Genomic DNA, 20,552 nt, shown 5'->3' with positions numbered 1-20,552 from the left:
GAAGTAGATTTTATTCGATACTGTTTTACAATATTGAAATCAGGCTTAACTACTACTATTTACTAAAGTGAAATACATTAAAAAAATTATCTATATTATCACTTATTGTTAAAACCAATTTGGCAAAAAAACACAAGAGTAATAAAAATAATACTGAACTATAAAACTGTATTGTATCATATACAGTAACACGATAACACTTTCACTAATCTGAACAATAGTGTGAAGCATTACAAATGATCATCAATAACAAAGATTCAAATAAAATTTTAACTGCTTATCAACATACCACTATGCCAGGCAAGTGACAGTTTACAGTACATTATTATACACAACAGAATGAGTCAACCTAAACTACTGAGATATAAAACTCATACACAAATACTCATACATATTTTTATTCATACTTTTAACATTATTTTTTAGGAAAGCTCATGTAGACAAACAGTATATTTAAATGGAAAATGAACATAAATTTATACATAAAATAGAGTCTTGTTAATTTAAATGGAGTGATCTTATAAGTCAATTTATTACAATCTACATATGTATAAAAAATATAACAATTAAATATATGTCCTCAAAAAACAATTAGGAAAACATTCATTACACACAATAAACAGTTATAAAATTTTGAATAATCTGGTCAAGTAGAATTTCATGTTGAAAATCAATAATTATGCTCAATTTTAATCGATTAATTAATTAAATTAACTTCCTCTTTCAAAATTACATGTACAGTCAGTCCTGGAAAAGTATGGTTAACAGGCATTATCATTTCTATCACAATTTCCAAAATGCTTATGGAAAAAGCTAAGTCTTCTTCTTCTTCTTCTCCTGGGTGTCAATGAATTATTTTTTGAAGAAGCAGAATTATTTTTTGGTGTATTCTGAAAAAAAGATCTTTAAAATTACAAATTTGAACAATCAGTTGTTGGGAAAAAGAACTTTTTTAATTTCAGATTATTCAGAACAATGATTTAATTCTAAAGAAAATGATAAGAACCTCTCTAAGCAAGTTAAGATCTTAGAATTCTAATTAGAACTCAGAAGTGAGTTTCACTTGAACCTTCATTATTTAACCGATATTTCAGATCATGTTGAAGTAGTCAATGAAAAAAGGTTTGGTGGTGTTCTCCTACAGTGCAAGTTCTGCCTATTAACAGACCACTTGTGTAAATAGTCTTTGTGTATGAATGAATTTGTGCAGAACATTCACTTCTTTTAATATGGTTGTACTTCAGTCGCACAATTGGTGATGATTTTTTCCAAACATAGCAACTAGCAGTCTTTGATATATTGATTAAATATTGAGTTAACTTAATGGAAATAAATGAATTGCACATTTTCAAGACATAAAAATTAAGTCATTTTAGCAAATTTTAGACCTGTTGTTGAAACAACATTATTAGTCAAACAGTATTATACTCTACAGAAGAACTGCACATACACCAAATTTGTACGACCGACAGCTATGTATCATGAAGCCTTCTCTTTCGATTGTTGCTGCTCCAGTTTCTGTAGACAAAGTCTGGCCGTGTATCTTCGTTTGGGTAACATATTTGTTTTGCCGGAAAAATTATTTGGTATTAGAGCAAAGAATTGTCAAGAAATTTCATATGAAACTTGGAAAAACCACTACTGAGACTTATTAAAAAATGTATATGGCAATGAATGCATGCATAGGTTTTTGAGTGGTTAAGAGTTTCCAAGATGGCCAAGAAGATGTTGAAGATGATATTACCTGGTTCGCCCTCCACCTCAAAAACAAATAAAAATATTGAAAAAAATTGGTAATCTGATCCAATCTGATACAGTCAGTTAACTATTCCTACAAGGAAAATTTGACATAATTTTAACATGCAAAAAGTGTGTGTAAAAGGTGCCTAAAATTTTCACAATCTAACAAAAAGAAGCTCGTGAAAATATTTGTTCTGACTTTTTGAATGCCATTGAAAATGACCCAAACTTCTTCGAATGAGTGATAAGATGTGATGAATCTTGGTTTTTTACTTATGATCCAGAAACTAAGCATCAATCCATCCATGCACTGGAAGGCCCAGAACTTTACTGAGAGCTAAAAAAGCTTGAATGAGCAAATCAAAATTCAAAGCGATGATTGTTTTTTCAATATTCATGGGATTATGTACCATCACTGGGTTCCTGAAGGTCAAACTATTAATCAACATTACTATCTTGAGGTCCTTGCTCAACTTTGTGAAAAAATTACAAAAAACCACCTGAATTGTGGAAGAACAATTCACGAATTCTTCATCAGGACAACGCATTGGCTCACACTGCATTGTCTGTCAAGATGTTTCTAGCCAAGTATAACATCTCGCTATTAGACCATCTACCTTATTCACCTGAACTGGCACCATGTGACTATCTGTTCCCCTAGGTCAAATCTGCATTAAAAGGAACAAAATTTCAGACCATTGAAGCTGTGAAAGAAAAAGCAGCATGCGTCATGAAAGAGCTCACAGAAGAAGACTTATAGGGATAGAAAAGGGGTGCATATTGAAGGGGATAAATAAATATATATAAATTTAAAATAAAATATTTTATAGCATTAGTCTCGTTATTTAATAGCCACACCTCATGTGTATAAGAAGGAAATAAAATATCACAAAGTATAAAATTTGAATGGGGTGCTTCTGGGAGATTTTTATTTGAGTTTTTTATTTGATAAATTCAGCTTTTATGAAGAAAAAAATTAACTTAATAACAGAGATTACTTAAAGAACTTAATTCCAAATGCATATTTTTTATTTTTGGGTGAAAAACACTTTCATATTATCATCGCCCAGCTTAAAATAATAACAAGAGGCTTCTTCTAGGATATTTTATATTAGCAAAATTATGTTAAAACTATGATGAAAACTAAGTTAACAATAGGAACAAAATTGAAACTGAAAAAGAAATGCAACAATAGGCTAATACATGAAACATTAGTAACAAAATAAAATCAAAGTTTTGACAGGTTAAATCTTATTAAGTATATTAACTCCTTTTAGAAGTAATAATGCCCGATATAGAGTCTTGTCATTTCCTATGATGCATCGTATGCACCATTTTCCTAGGATGCACTAGGTAATTTAAATTTTCAAAGTTAGATCGTGTAGCATATGCAGTCCACAAAGATATGTACAGTCAAGCGCCAGTCGCATCAGATGCACAGTGGTGCACTCTCTGCTGACATCAGGTGTCTATGAGTAGCTTTGGCTATGTTCTAAATCACAATTGACGCAGGACCACTTTCTCTCAGCAAATTTTCCTGCATTAAGAGTCTCATGCTAACACTGTGTCTTTTATTATGAGTTTATTTATCCACTATAGTAGTCCAGTCATCTTGCCACTTCTTCAAAGTGTATTTTCAGTAGAATTGATGAAATTGATAGTTATTAACTAGAGTGGAGAAAGACAATTGGCTACATGCATCTTTAGCAGCAGAATCTGCACTTTCATTACCCAGGATTCCCACATGGCTAGGGATCTAATAGAAATTCAACTCACCTGTGTGTTGTGACGATTTAATTCAGCAATTGTATTATGTAATTCAGTGACAATAGGATGTCTGGAATACAAATCCTCTAAAGCTTGGAGAGCACATACAAATCGCTACAGATAAGGATGTGAAGATATTTAAGGCCATTTTGATGGTAAACAGCATATAGTTCAGCATTGTAAACACTAGTAATACCAAGCAGACATGAAACATGTAAGTTCTGTCATTTACAACAAAAGTGCATCCTACGGTATCATTCTGCTTTGACCCATCTGTATGTACTACCGCGTCATCTCTGTCTCAGATAGAAAATCTTGCAGCATGAACAGTTTGAAAAATTATTTTTACAGAAAATATATTTAATCTATTTGATTAATTTTCCACTACAGAACATGTAGACTATATACATTGTATACTATATACAATGTTATACGTTGTATAACTTTGTATACTATATACATTCCTAATAACTTAAAATCCTAACCTAATATATCATGTATATGTATATGTAAATTCTCTGTTGGCTGGTTTAATAATGTAACATATAGTAGTATAAGCATATTAATTGTAACTGTATGTTTCTTTTCAAAAAAATTCAGATTCTCCAATAACAAATGTTTCCAATTCATTCAATAAAAGTAAAATAACATTTATTACTTTGTTCCTGAAACATTCATGGGCAATCTGTTGTTTCAATGAATATTAAATAAAAAAATAAGAATTACACAGCAGCACTGAAACCTCAGATAAAATGACAGAAGTTAGCATAATTATTAATATTACTTACTTCACCTCTTTTAGAACTGTGTGTTGCTGAGAACAAGCTACGAAATCTGCCAGGTGTTGGTTGCTTTTGAGACTTATTGATATTCAACTTTTGCAATACACTATCTTGTGTGTGAGAACTTCTGCTAGTAGATGCCTTAAAACAAACCACAAATTTAACCATAAAACATAAACAATTATGAAATAAATTTAAGTATATGTAAAATAAGTAAATGCAGTTCTTGATTCTCACTACTGTGCAATTATTGCTGTCTGAACTCTTTTCATAACTTCTCTACATGAAAGAAACTGCCTATCTAAATTCAATTTAAAATTCCCACAATTATATTTGATTTACTTTCAAAATAAATGACTATATTCTGTTTTATTATAGTTTTGTTTTGACTTAGTAAAATGATTACAAATCCTCCATTACAAATTCCTACCATCTCTTCCTATTAACTATTTTAAAAACAATTAAGATGTTTACAAGAGTTTCCTTTTGTTTTTATTAAAAATATAAATATATCTAGGCATAATTTTTTTTTTATAAAAATCATTCGTTAATCTTAAAATTTCTTTGTCAATTAATTGATAAATATGTACCTTTCTTAAAGATTACCTTTATGACATTTTTTAAAACACTAATAACTTTCCAGCAACCATATACTTTTAAAAAGTGTATATATATATATATATATATATATATATATATATATCAGAATAGCAACAAGAGTTTTGGACATGATCTCCTAAGTAATAAATAATGGACTTGTCTGACCGCAATGAAACCTATGGTCACTTATGCAGCATTAGCATTACTGAAACCGAATCAGAGAATGTAGTTAAAAACCTACAAAAAGTGCTCAGATTGGTTTGCCTAGGAATTAAATGTACAATTAACTCCCATTTGACCACAGCATTAGATAATATTTGATCTATTGCCTCTGGAATATGAAATTAAAATTTTGTCTGTTTAATCTTTCATTGATCTAGTAAAACATTATTTGAGCAAGGGAATGGAATGGAAGTTATTGCCAAAATGTGCATTATTGAAAACCTAAACGCATGGTTCTGAAACAATTAACATATTTGTAATGGTATGTCAAAGGGATATTTCAGAGCTAGAATAAGATACATCAAGACTCTACTAAAATCTCATAATGAAAGTCATAGCCAAAATTTCTATAGGGACAAAGTCAAAATACAGAAGAGAGAGAAGATAGTTTTCATGTTAAAAGGTTTGGAAAAGTGTTTTAATGACTGAAGAATGCTTACAAACTTAAAAATGCTGATTTAAAAATGTAATTGTTCTGTGATAAACTAAAATGAAGTTAATTTATAAAATTTATCGGAGAAAAAATGCTGCAAGGAAATTTAAAAAGAGAAACAAGTATTAACAACAAAATAATTGACTTCATTCTTTAAATGCCCACATACAAAATTCTGATTCTGTATGGTTAATTTTTCCATTAAATTTTTTAAAAAATTGTTCATGTCAAAAGGATAAGTAAAATAAAATGTTTGCATTAAGTATATTTTCTTTTCTTTTACATATATTTTTTAATGTTATTTACTTGTGTATCTTCTAACAGTGTACAAAAATGAGCATTAAATGAGCTATACTTAGTACATTTATTTAACTGAGCTAGGGATAAACATTATGTTACCAAAGAGTGAAAGAAATGAGACTTTAATTCCCTAACTCCAAAAGGGAAAAATATTATTTATGTGCCCTTAGTTGAACCCAAAAAAATATTTTTACCCCCTCACCATATCAAGCGAGAACTAATGAAAAATTTTGTAAAAACAATGAAGGATAGTCCCAGATTTTTTTATATCAGGCAGAAATTGCCGAATGTAAGTGAAGGAAAAATTAAAGAAGGAATATTTATTGGTCCTCAAATAAGAGAGTTAATCAAAGATGATGTATTTAACTCATTGTTAAATAATGTACAAAGTGCAGCTTGGGCTTCATTTAAAGACGTTGGCAAAAGTTTTCTCGGCAAACAAAAATCCGACAATTACCACGATATTGTTAATCAGCTTCTTACCTCATACAGAGCTATGTGATGTAATATGTCTTTGAAAATACATTTCCTACACTCACATCTAGATTTTTTCTGTACAACCTCTGAGACATAAGTGATGAACACAGTGAACATTTCTACTAAGACATTTTGGTGATGGAAGGCAGCTAAAAAGGGAAATGGAATACTAACATGCTAGCCAATCACTGTTGAACATTAATTCGGGATGTGCCTGAGGGTATTTATAAAAGCAAAACATCAGTGAAATCATCTACCACATATGGCCATGCAAATTGTACAGATTTCAACTATATTTTCCCTTAATTATTTTTGAAGCTTAATTTATTTAAAACCAAGGGTGATATAAAAATTATATTTACAGATCTGTAATGTACGCAAAAAAAAGCAATTCGAGAAATGTTATCACACTTAAAGAAACTAAAATTGTTTTTGTCTCTTGAGTAATTGTTTCAGTTATGTTTAAAATTATATCAGATTTAATTTTTTTGTTCAAAAATTTTTGGATGTTGACATTCCAAAAAATATTATATTTCTATAAACGCATGCAAAGGATATTTCTATATACTCTCTGCGTTCCACAAGTGGCACGCGTGCCACAGATGCTGTGTACTATCCTTTAACTAAGTAATTCATTAAGAATCATAATGAAATAAAATGATACTGCTCAGCAACTTTTATCGAAGAAATACAAATCCATAATAACCTTCTTAGATAAAAAATAAAACATACACACTCATATAATAGAAATACAATGATCGTTAATTACTTGTATAGTTCCATTAGGTGATATTATTTCAAGATTAGATGAATGTCTTAAAAAATGATAAGTAGTATAAACAAAATAATAAAAATTCAATATTTATTACTCCTGTACAGTTCCATTAAGTAGCGTTGGATAAATGATTTATTGGGCATACTCATTCTACCAACTGATGGTTCAAAAGCGATTTCACCAGAAATAAATAATGAATTAATTGCTTCTACTACTTTACAGCAAAGGTCTTCATTGTTTCTTAAAATATTTGTACTTCAGCAAAGTACATATTATATGGGTACAGTAATAATATGTTTACCTTTTTAAAAAAAAAGAATCCTTTTTTACCATAAAAGGATCTACTGATGCATATAATTTTTTTGGAAGAATGAGTCAAGAGCTCTCAGAAGATTTTTGTCAAGAATTATTGCTAGTATTAACTCAACAACTATAGTGGAATAATTTTTAAAATGTCATTTTTTAAAAATTTATTTATATTATGAAAACTTGTATTTAGTTTTTAATTTTATCTTTTGGTATAGGTACTAATTCATTGGAACATCTGTGAATATAGTTAAAAATTTCTTATTAAAAAATTGTTTTATTCCCTAATTTACATACACACACACACACACACACACACACACACACACACACACACACACACACACACACACACACACACACACACACACACACACACACACACACACACACACACACACACACACACACACACACACACACACACACACACACACACACACACCACTCTATTATACTATACATATATACTAAAATACAATTTGTTGACAACCAAGTGGGCTTTTAGTGTAAAATTGAAGTTAATAGTTAAGAAATGGTTGAAAAAATACATTCAATTTATTAATAATACAATATTATTTGACTCATTAACTCTACCTTCTTTATTCCCAATGAAATTTGGTTCTTCACTTATCAACCCAGACTTTAATAGAACAAAGTAATCATAAATTAATGTTAGTAATAATTAAACACAAATTAAAAAAATACCAAAAATTAATGCATTAAGTTGTACATACATGCTATTGCCCATTATTTACACACAAAATATAAACAAAGCTGCCAGTTGTAGACAGACTATGTTTGTAATAAATCTTGGAATTCTTGGGTTAGTCATGTAGCTTCTCTTTACATCTGTATTTTTTTTTTTTTTTTTGTAATTTTAGAGTTACTGTTTATAGCTATCATTTTCATTAGTTATTAAATAAACATTTTTTTTACAAAAGTCTTTTAAATGAAAAAAAATTGTCTTTGGAAAATAAAATTAATAATTTGTGAGTTACAAAGGGATCTTAAACAAGATGACATCTGCAAAAAAATTAATTAGCTAGTTCATCTAGAGGCATGATCTAAAAGAAACAGGGGAAAACTACTAAAGAAAAAACTATTCAAAAAGATATGTAGACCAGTTTCAGTAAACAAGAAGTTCAATATTCTGTAAATTGTTCAGTAATGAAAACTAAAGTTGTATTTAAAAAAGATTAGGGTATCTGGAAATTAAGTGTTTGATGGTTGGATGTAAAAATTCAAGTAATAATATCTCATATCAGAATAAGTGATGTAGCTAAAAATTTTAATTTAAATTCTACAAATACCTGGTTAAAAATTACATGGTATTTACAAGTGAAGGGTTTTAAGGAAGAAACATTTTTCATGCTGATAAAATGGAATAAATCACTTCCAGAAAGAAAAGTAAATATTGATAATTGCTGAAATTTATGAAGAAATAATCTCTTCATGGGGTGTTGAATTAAGAAAGGTTGATGGAAAATTTTATTACTGATAAAATAACTACACAGCTCAGGATGATATCACTGATGCAACATGCCTAACTGCATGAATTTCATGCAGTATGATGAAATTCAACTAGTATGCATGATGAGGAAGGAAGAGGAGATATTCCATTGTAAGGAATAACCTGTTGAAAAAATTGAACATGCTGTTTGTGATAAACACTTCTTCACAATTATTGAATTTGATTAAAAGTTCGCAAATTCCAAGGTCTGTCCACTCATTAAAGAATTGTAAAAGACATATTGTTTTTGCAAATATGCGTAATAAATAATAAAACAACTTTTTTATTTAAGTACAGTTACCGAAATAAGGATATGGATTTGGTTTAATATGATTTTACATTAGCCAAAAAGTTCAAACAAAAAAATGACTGGAAGTGAATTTATGAACCCAAAGCTTAGGGAGAGCATTATAGAATAAACAAGGGATGCTAAAAAAAAGTCATCCTTTAGCATGACAATGCACAGCCTCAACATTGCTGCTATTACTATGGGTGTACTAAACAAGTCAGCAGATTTTTGACCATCCTCCTTACAACTTTCATTTGGCACAATCTGATTTTATCTGTCTACAAGATTTAGATACCTAGTCAACACTTTAAAAGCAATGAAGAGTTTAGACCAAATTAAATGTTAAAATTTGAAGAAAGCTGCATTGAAATGTAGAAAAGTAAGAACTATCTAAATAAAATTAATAATGAGACTATGACAAAATAGAAGAAAGGAAAATTTCATTACAGAAAGGATTTAGTCCTGCCTTTTCAAAACTTGCCACAAAAGAGTAAGCTGTTACAGACAGCCTGTCTAGGATTTAAATCTGAAACTCTCTGAATGGCAGCGGTCTCTGAATAGACCACTGCCATGAGATTGGAATAGCAATTATTTTACAAAAAAATTTGTTTCATGCAAGGGTTGTTGTTTTAACAGTTTATTTAATGTAATTTAAATACACTTGTTAATATAAATCAGCCAAGTTGTTGTTTTTATAATAATTATGGAATGAAAATAGATTTTTAATTTAAAATCCTAATTCATTAGAAAGGGCCAGCAGCAACCAGCATTGAATAACTTCAACAATTAATGAGAACTAATTTATTAGAGTAGAATCAAACATGACTTTAACCATAGGCAGCAATTTATTCTGATTTCACTTCCTTCTGCTCAAAGGTACAAACTATGTTCACGATGTGACATCTTAAAAGTGAAGGGAAGCTGTTACTTATTTAATCATCTTTGGATTGACTTATTTACATTTTATATGACTATTACTTTCATATATTCTTTCACCAATATTATAAGAAATAATTTTTTCACAAAAAAATTTACAGTATTAAATAGCTTGTGTGTTGTGATAGTATGATTTTTGGATTTGGTAATTTTCTGTTTATGTTTAAAGGAATTTTAGTAATAGCCATTTTAGTAATCTAAATCTAATCCAATCACTTTAACACTTAATTATTTTCTTTTACTTACTTTGTTGACTTCATTTATGTTCTTATTGAGCTATCACATGACAGTTCATTTTTCCATGGACAAAGTGTTGTTTTCTAAAAATTCTACAAGAATTTCACAAAGGAATGTAAAAAAAAAGCCCTGTAAAAATAATTACTAAAACGTGTTTTAGTAACTATTTAGACTTTAGATTAGTTTCTTATATGTGATACTTAAAAGTTTACAATATTATTAAGCATTACTAAAATTGTAAGAAATTATTAAATTTTTATTTTCTGTTACTCTAAAATTATATTTTTTAAATTAAAATTCTGATAACATTTAGCTTATGTGATATTAATAAATAAGTAAAACAATTACATAAACATAATTACAGTAAAATATTTAAATAAATATAAATAAATAAATTTCAGCCTATCAGGGTTTTATTTTAAGCTTCAACTCGCATCATTCAAGTCAGTTGAATGAGTGAATGAGAAATCTTAAGGTATTTTTTACTTAAGTGATTTTTGAAGCAATCATTTTTATTTAATATATTTTTAAAAACTTATATTCTGATAGAAGATTTACCTTTATGTCTTCCTCTTTAGAGCCCATTGGCAACAAAAACTGAGTTTCAGCAGGATATGAAGATTTAAGATTTGATGGACAAAGAGAATTATGTAGCATCGATGTGCTGAGCCTTTCAAAGTCATCTGGCACATTACATCTAATTTCCTTTAAATCAACTACATTTCTGTTGTCGAACAATTCTTCAGTTACATTTTCGCTTGGGACTACTTTACCTAATGCAAAGATATGTTACATTTCACATAAAAAATATTAAATAAAGTAAAAACTTCTCTGCAACAATTGATAATTCTAGTATTTTGCAGACATATGCCTGTGAACACATTGTTTAATCCTAGATAAGATTAGATTATATTAAAACAATATCCACAACTATTTTACATGTGTTTTTTTATATTGTAATTATAAAATAAAAGTAAATCTGATGACAATGATAAATAAAACAAATTCTTAAAATTCGTGAACAAAACTTGTAATACAGAAAATGCAAGTACAGTAAATATGTTGCACATTAACAAATAGTTAAAAAAGTTCATTTATAAACACAATGTTTAATTTAGATCTTTCTTTGTGATGTTAATTTTTTTAAATTTTTTACAAATTTTGTTCAACAACATTTGTTTATTAACATTAAACAAGATTTATAGTACAGAAAATAAAAAGCACACTATAAGTTATCGCACATTAAAAAATGACATTACAAAGAAAAGTTTCAGTTATATTTTGTTAATAAATAATTACTTCTACAGCAAATTCAAATTTTATTTATGCAATATCTTTTTTCATTAGACTTGCCTACTTCATTTTATCTTTTGATTAACCACTTCTCCTAATAGTTTATAAATTCCAATCTAACCATTTAAATTATTTCCAAATTGGACCCTTAATTGAGTGCAATAACATAAATCCTAAGTAACACTATAACATACTGTTATATTGGGGTTAACTTGTCTAGCTCAATCAATTTATTTTGCACAATAAGTGGTTATAAATGTTCTTGTAGTGAGGATGTTCTTTTATTTATAAAATTAATCTGATTTACTACTTACACAATATGCAAAGAGAAAATATGTGAAATATTACTTTCAAACATGATCTTGGAATCTTTTCCTTGCTGACAATATAGAAAAATAGCTTCACTAATAATTAAATCTAAATGAAAAAAAATGTGTTTATGGAAGATAAAAATAATTATCATAACTGTTAATTTATAGGGTAATCTAATTAGTTATAGAACAATACTAGAATTGATATATTTCAGGTTAAAAAAGTTCAGAGTTAAGAATAAACAATGTAAGAGTGTGAACTATCTTCTGATTTGAAAATTGTGCACCCACCATATAATTCTTATGTACCAAAAACTTGTGTGTTAAAATCATAAAAAAATACAAAAATAAATTACATTAAAATCATTTTAATATTTTTCCCAATATTTTGTGTATGGTAAAATTTACTTTCAAAATAATTTCATTTCAAAGAACTGACAGAAAAAATCTCTTTCCAAGATGTACCAAATTGTACCAAATAATGAATTTTATTAATAGCATAAAGCTTCTAGACGATGGAGTTTATGAAGAAATAATCATGAATAAAATAGTCTTATAATGTTGTTCTCTATTCAAACATGCAAGAGAAATTTGCTATTAAATATAATAATTGCAAATTAATAAATGTCTAAAATATAAATTAATATAAATGTCTCACTGAAATAATAAAAAAATTGCAAGTTACCTTGCATATTTTTTGTAATTCATAATTTCAGAAATGACAGCAAGTGGTAGCTTATTTAAAATGAAAATCCACACAAATGATAGTAAAATTATTCTTTTCTTCACAGAGAGAATGCTACTGCATTGAGCCTAAGCAAAGGCAATGTGTTTCAGACTCGCTTATAAACACATCATCTATATCAAAATGTAGGTAATAATCAACCCCACAAATAATACTTCCAGTCAGCTCACCATAGGGAATGAATACATAACAAAACAAACACTTACAGGAAGCATTGCTGACATACCACTCACCCTGCATGTGCTTTAATTGTAATAAATTATTATGTAAAGCAATAAATTAATGTACTCCACAGGAAAAAAATGCATTATATTTTGTTTCCACTTAGGATAATTAAATATAAAATAAATGCAGAATGTTTTAATTCAATGAAAATATTTTAAATCTAAAATATAATATATGTGTTGCATTTATATGACATGATGTTGCATATATGAGGGACAATCAGAGAAACAAACACAAATAAGACAATTTTTTTTTTATTGAATAAAAAATGCATATTTTATCTACTTATCAACAAGAATGTGTGAATGTTTGCAGTTGAAGGATGGATGCCCAGCATGCAGTTCGTCATTCACATTTGTTCTTCTGTTTCTGAACATCTGACACCATTTTGTGATCATGGGGCATGAAATTGCATTCTCACCATATACTTCAGTAATTTGTGATGAATTTCGTAACAGTTGTAATATGCCGTGTCCTCTAGAGGTTTCATCCAGCATAGAAGTGCATTCAGTAATCTGATTTTTGTGGCCAAGAAATTACAATTGTTATGAAGTATATGGTGAGAATGCAATTTCATGCCCCATGATCACAAAGTGGTATCAGATTTTCAGAAACAGAAGAACAAAAACCTCTAGAGGACATGGCATATTGGCAGCAACACTACATAGTACTGAATGTTTTACAGAATTGCTGCTGGGGGAGTTTGAAGACAACACAACCAGTGCTGCTATCACAACACATTAATACATCCTTTCAGTTCAAGAACATGGAAAGGGTGTAACTTATTTTTTGATCCACCTCTCATATATGATGCATTTTGATATATATGATGTGTTGATAAGAGACAGTCTAAGGCACATTGCTTTAATTTAGGCTCAATGCACTAGCATTACCTCTGTGAAGAAGACAAGAATATTTTTTATTATCATGTTGTATGGATTTTCAAAGCTACCACTGACTGTCATTTCTGGAATTATGAGTTACAAAAATTGAAAAAAATGAGTAAGTTAACTTGTAATTTTTTTTTATAATTTCAATGAAAGTATTGACATTTTTATTAATTTATTGACATTTTATATTTTAGAAATTTATATTTATTTATATTTTAGACATTTATTAATTTCCAATTTTTAAATTTAAGCTAATTTCTCTTGCATGTTTGAATAGAGAACAAACATTTAAGACTATCTTATTCATGATTATTTCTTCATAAACTCCATCGTCTAGAAGCTACATACCATTAATAAAATTCAATATTTGGTACATCTTGGAAAGAAATTTTTTTCTATGTATGTTCTTTGAAATGTTTAGCAAAATGTTTAGTTTATGTGGTATTTTATCTTTTACTTGCTGGAAGGTCAAAGATAAATTTAAAAAAAATTGAACATAGCTGACACATCTAAAATGTCAAGATTTATTTACAAAGCCACTGCATAATAATCGGTTATAATCATAGTAATACAAATGCTGGTAAAAATAAACAAAGGTTTTTCTAGCATTTCAGATTTTATTGAAGTCTGTGTAATAATTTGTAAAATATTTATTAATCCTATTCATTTTTTAGATAAAAAGTACTGTCATGTAATTAACTGAACGATCGAGAATATATCATGGAACAATATAATGAAATTTTTCTGTTTTTTAGAAAGGAAAATGTTAATAACTAGGAAGAAACAATAACTGCTTGTAAAAAGCAAAATTGCATTTGGCAAATATGACTATAACATTGCTTCATTTCACTGAGAACGTTTTAACAGGACAATGTATAGCTCTTCTTAGATTCATTGAAAATATTGTTCCAAATTTTATAAAATCATTCAATTGAAATAAAAGCAATAAGAAGGGAAAGGGATAATAATATTTTAGTAAGAAAAGTATGTTAGTAACCAACCTAATGGCAAGGTGAATTTTTTACCCATTCCAGCCAGTGGAAAACCATGACGCCTCATCTGAATAGTATCATCAGTACCTTCAGTCACATGAGAATCTGAACGACTTCCAGGCATAGGCTGAACATCAGAATGTTCAATAATTGTAGGATTTGTATGTTGATAACTAAACAAAAGGAATACTAAATTAAAATATGACAAATTTATCACTAAATATAACTGATATCAGCAGTACCTCTTAAGTTAAAAATAAATGGAAAACTTGCATTCAATAGTAGTTTCCTATTTAAATTCACATTATTTGATAATTTTAGATTTTAAAAATATTTTACAAAAGTAACCAATGTAATTCTGAAGCAGCAATGCCTGCTTTTGTTATTTGCTGCAAGTCATCACAACAGTTCTTTAAGTGATTATATTGTAGCTTGTTTGAATTTCTGCTTTTTTTCTTAAGTTTATGACTAATAGCAGTTGTTCTCTTTTACATCAACAGTTCAGCTAAAAACAAGGAATAATATTAACTATCTATAATCTATTTCTTGTGTATTTATAAAGTATCTGTTCAGTTTTCATATTCTCATTTGTTATTCAACACATTGGAATTGTAAAGAATGCTAGTAATTTTGGTAGAAGTGAAGGTCACCACAATAATGATGATACTCCAAGACTGCTACTTCAAAAGCACCATGCAAGAACACAACAGTATTCATTCAATGTCTGTGAACTATGCAGCGTTTAACTAATACAGGCTTTAATTTTCTCACACATTTCTCATCTCATAATTCTACACTATACAAATTAGTAACAATGTATCCCTGTCTTATTAAATTCTTCTAATCCCTTTTATAAACTAAATTGTAATTCAATTTTAATTTTAGATTACATGCAGTACTCATGGATATGTTCGATATCTACTTTTTTTAATTACTGAATATAATTTTACCAACTGTGTGCTTTTATAATGGTGAACCATTACTATTATTAATGTAAGTGTTTCTGTAATTGTTCACCATAAAATTACTTGAGTAATTTCCATTTTATATGATTTTAAAACAATTTTTTTTAAATCCACTAAAATTTTAAAATCTTTTTAGTAAAGATTTTTATTTTTACCCTTCACCAAATTTCCTACTATTCTGGTCATTGTATATTTTTAAAAGAAATTCAGTACTATTCAAAAATGTAATAATTATAAGAGTTTTGAAACATTAATGGACGATACAACAAATACTGAAGAGTTTTCAAAAACCATCACTTCAGGATCTTACTTTTAAAATTATTTAATAAGATTTTAAGAATATTTTTTTTCAGTCTGCCAAATTTCTTTGAATAACAACTCTAATTTCTGTGCAAATTTTTTGTTAGCATATTTCACCATTTCTGTGACTATGCTGTCTTTCTACAAGTTTTATTGGTTTTAGTTTCTTTATTATGCTTATAATTTCTTATTTATTTGGTGGTTTGAAATTTGGAATATCATTGTTGTACTCAAAATTAAAAGTTTCACTGGGTTCAGGAAATTTAGTAGATTTCAAAATACTTTACAAAGGCTTTCAAGCTATCTTGACAGTTCTTCATTATTTCTCAGTTTTCATTTTAAAAAAATCAAGCAAGTGGGCTGATAGCCTTTGATTTGGTGTCAGATAGCTTCATAAATGTCACTTATAGTATGTTTATTATTCATTAAATATATTTTAATTAATATAACTTTAAGAAAAAAAAAGAAATAATGAAGTATAAACAGATACAAATATAACAACTTATGTATAATCAACCACGCAAGTTGTAAACTGTCTTAACTGTCATAAGGCTGTCTTCACCAGCTTCCTAAAAGTACCTAAATAATAAATAACAATAATACTTCATTACACTAGGCAAATATTTTTTGTTTATTTTAAATTTTTTCCTCTTCCACTATGAAAAAAGGAATAAGTTTTATTTTTTTATTGATCAGTATACTGAAAATATATTAAAAAATTAAAACACTTATGAAATAAACAGAAACATTTTGATTTTGTTACTGAAAATTTGCTTCCTCTTTATATTTATCATCTTCTCTTAATGTTTTTATTCTTTCTTTGCTTGCAGCATTGTCTTCCTGTTTATTTTTTTTGTTTGCAACATTTTCTTCCTTTTTATTCTTTCTTTGATTTTAACATTCTCTTCCTCTTCATACTTATCTTTTTTTACACACACACACGCACACGCACATGCACACGCACACACACACACACATACACACACACACACACACACACACACACACACACACACACACACACACACACACACACACACACACACATATACATATATATATATATATATATATATATATATATATATATATATATATATATATATACATATATATGTTTCTTCATGTTAACTTTGCTTTTCCTGTATGACTGTTTCTTTTTAATTTTTGATTATTCAACAAATAATAAAAACTGAATATTTTACAATGTTAAGGTCAAAATTAACATTTGTAACAAGTACACAGGAGTTCACTAAGTGGAATAGTTTGATTATTATTAACTTTATAAATCACACCAGAAATCTGAAACTTTTGTTAATCAAACTCATGAAAATACAAATACTGATCTAGAAAGTATAAGATCTAGAAAATCTACGAGTAGAAAAGGACTTACTTTATCCTAATATTTCATGTACAATTGTTGTATTAATAATTGTATAAATATTTGATGTTAATAAAAAATAATATTCCAGCAATTGTGTAACTGTACACTTTAAAGAACTGGAGGATCGTATCTAACTTTTAAATGATGTACAGAAAAAAAAAATAGGTGTACAAGGAAATCATATGGTGTCTATATCAGATTTTTAACCAAACTGTCTTAACATAATTTTCATTTGTCAGAAGGTGGAACTTTAATAGAATAAATTTGCACCTAACAGATTCTCACCTTTTATAGTTTAACGAAAAATAAAATACAACTTAGGAAATAATATAGAATATTCAAACCTACTTACAGTAATGGAATGGAACCAACTGAAAGAGATCTTCTTCTATTATCCACCTGAAAATGATGTAAATTTAATGGAAGAACCCATACATACCAACAGTAAACAATGCAAGTTTGTAAAATTCTAATTGTTACGACCAAAAAGTAATAATTGTTAAAAATTCATGATTTATATACATTTTTATTGAAACTAATCTTCTTAAGATTCATGTTATTCCTCTGTACTGTTAAATTATATTAATAAAAACCACCTAGTACAGAATATTGAGATAAGAAATATCTTACCTTAATTTTATCATGAAAGTACTTTCACGGTATCCTGCACCCTTAGCCATAATTGAATTCATTTAATTAATGCGTATTAAAAATGAAAAGTACTAACATAACCATGTACACTTAACGACATGTTTAGTTGTGATTGTTGTTTAAATGGAGATGACTTGAAGTATTTTTCTTTTTAAAGAAACTTCAATTTGCAGTCAGCCATGGGAAAAGGAAATGAAATGTTTACATTTGATATTGCATATTGTTTAACATTTCCACATGTATTTTTATTATGAGCACGTATTATGTCATTCTTTTTAATACCATTTAATAGGTATGTATTTATAAATCAGTTGACAGATTTCGACAATTACTTGTGAATATTGACTGATTATAAAGTTCTGATTTATACACAAATCTTTATATTTAAACCTCCTTAGTCAATATTTTTATACTTTGTTATTATATTGTATTGATCATATAGGCTGTGGCTGATCTTATACAAACTATCCTTTTCTTAATTTCATTTAGTCAGTTATTTTATTTCACTGAAACTGGATGCATTGTAAAGTTTACATATTCATTATTAATTTCATGAATTGCATACTGCACAGCAAGTTTATTGCATATACTGTTCTTTCAAAATCCATTTATGCTATTCATTTATTTTTTTTTAATCTATTTTTACCTGAAATGAATACAACCAGTAGAAGTGTTTATGATTATTTCTTTAAAACAAATCCTTAAAAAGCAAATTATAGTTGAGAAAACTTCTGAGACAACTAAGTCCACCTGGGCTAATGTGTTTAGAATTCTAATGAGTGAATAGCATACAAGGTCACGCTGCGACTTTGTAATGATTGGTCAACTTTGTAATGAGGGCCATAAGAAGGACATTTCACAATTATTTTATGGAAAACCAACCATTTCACAGGTTCTAGTGGGTAAGTGACAGTGACCTTCCTAACTTCAGTTTAAGGACTATCGATTTAGTGAAAGATTGGATTTGTTTTTGCAAAAAGAAACTGAGCAACTGTGATGCTCAATTACACGTTTTGATGCTTACATCAAAAGGAATCAGTTATCCAGAAGTCGCTCTAAAAAAAGATCTTTTTATTGAAGTATCTCAATCTCAAACTACAGGCTCGGTAATCCTACTGAGCTGGAATGGGGTCATATTAAAAGGTTTATGGCTAAATATAACATTTAAAATGGATGATGTACAAACACTAATATAATCACAGCATTTGCTACAGTAAGTGTTTTAGAGTGGAAAAATTACTGCAATCACTTGAAAAAAGTAGAAAATTTGGCAAACAGACAACCTACAAGACAATACAGATAATAATTTACCTGAACAATAATTAATAATTTGCCTAATGATGACAAAAAGTCATGACGATGGTAATACAGACAGTGAGTGCTTAGGCATTATGACATTAAAATAAAAATTTAGTGGACAGTAAATATTTGGGAAAATTAGTGCAACATTTTTACTTAAGTTTATTCCATAAATGTATAAAAGTGTGTATAATGTTTATGTGCCAATGGAATATAAATATATAAAAAGTGAAAAAAATAATCAAAATTTTACTCTGAAAGTTCTTTTTTGTAAAATTAATTAATTTAATCTAAATGAAAAAAGAATCAGGGTAAGTCTGCATTCAGTGAAACTTTACATCACTATTAGTTTAAGTTTGGAAAATTATTTGGAATATTTCAGGTTAACCATTTGAAAATTACTGGGCGCTATAAAAAAAGTTGTTGAAATGATATCAATAACTTAGGTGGTGGTGTGATGAACTGCTAATAAGTAAACAAAGTTTTTATTGTGATAGTAGTTATAAACTTCCATAAGAAGTAAACATGTCACAGTTTACATGGTTAATGTTTGCTACATTACTGTAATATTATAATGAAAATTCTGGATTAATTTAATTTTTGAATGCTGCTATCTGTTACAAAATAAAGTAATAATTATTTCTTTATTGTAAGTTTTACTAATTTTTAAACATTAACAACAAGCATACAAACCTAATGACCATATAATAAAATATTTAAAAAAAAAACATAAATGATAATAAAATAAACATAAAATTAAATGTAACGATTGTAATGGTATTTATAAAGGAAAAATAAATAGATCCATTAAAACTAGATTTCTTGAACATTACAGAAATTTCAAAAATAATACATTAGGATTATCTAATATGGCAACCATCTAATAAACAATAAACACTTTATTACTGATATTAACACATTTAGAAATACTTGAAATTTATAAAGTTCACATAAAATTAAGCAAATTAGAAAAATATTACAAACAACATAAATACAAACAAAATCTCAATTTGATAAACCATCAGACAGTCTGGTTTATTTAAATATGTTAATTTCTAATATCTTTTTAATATGAAATTTTATTAAATGAAATCAATCATGAATCATGACTGAGGATATA

At 27.9% G+C, this 20,552-nt stretch overlaps 1 protein-coding gene across 1 annotated transcript in view; it reads right to left on the bottom strand.

Moving 5' to 3' along the window:
• Nucleotides 1–456: 456 nt before the first annotated feature.
• LOC142318165 (uncharacterized) overlaps nucleotides 457–20,552 on the bottom strand; it is a 62,499-nt gene continuing 42,403 nt past the window's right edge. Inside the window, exons 15-19 of the mRNA XM_075354709.1 lie at nucleotides 17,835–17,881; nucleotides 14,843–15,006; nucleotides 10,936–11,150; nucleotides 4,296–4,430; nucleotides 457–890 (exon numbers count right to left, since the gene is read on the bottom strand). Coding sequence (XP_075210824.1) covers nucleotides 762–890; nucleotides 4,296–4,430; nucleotides 10,936–11,150; nucleotides 14,843–15,006; nucleotides 17,835–17,881 — 690 coding nt within the window. The 3' untranslated portion in view covers nucleotides 457–761. The remainder of the gene's footprint in view (nucleotides 891–4,295; nucleotides 4,431–10,935; nucleotides 11,151–14,842; nucleotides 15,007–17,834; nucleotides 17,882–20,552) is intronic.

The sequence above is a fragment of the Lycorma delicatula genome, chromosome 1, assembly GCF_047948215.1.
Source record: "Lycorma delicatula isolate Av1 chromosome 1, ASM4794821v1, whole genome shotgun sequence".
In the NCBI taxonomy this organism is placed as follows: domain Eukaryota; kingdom Metazoa; phylum Arthropoda; class Insecta; order Hemiptera; family Fulgoridae; genus Lycorma; species Lycorma delicatula.
The sequence above is the reverse complement of the archived record's forward strand: the minus strand, read 5'-3'. Positions and strand labels throughout refer to the sequence as shown.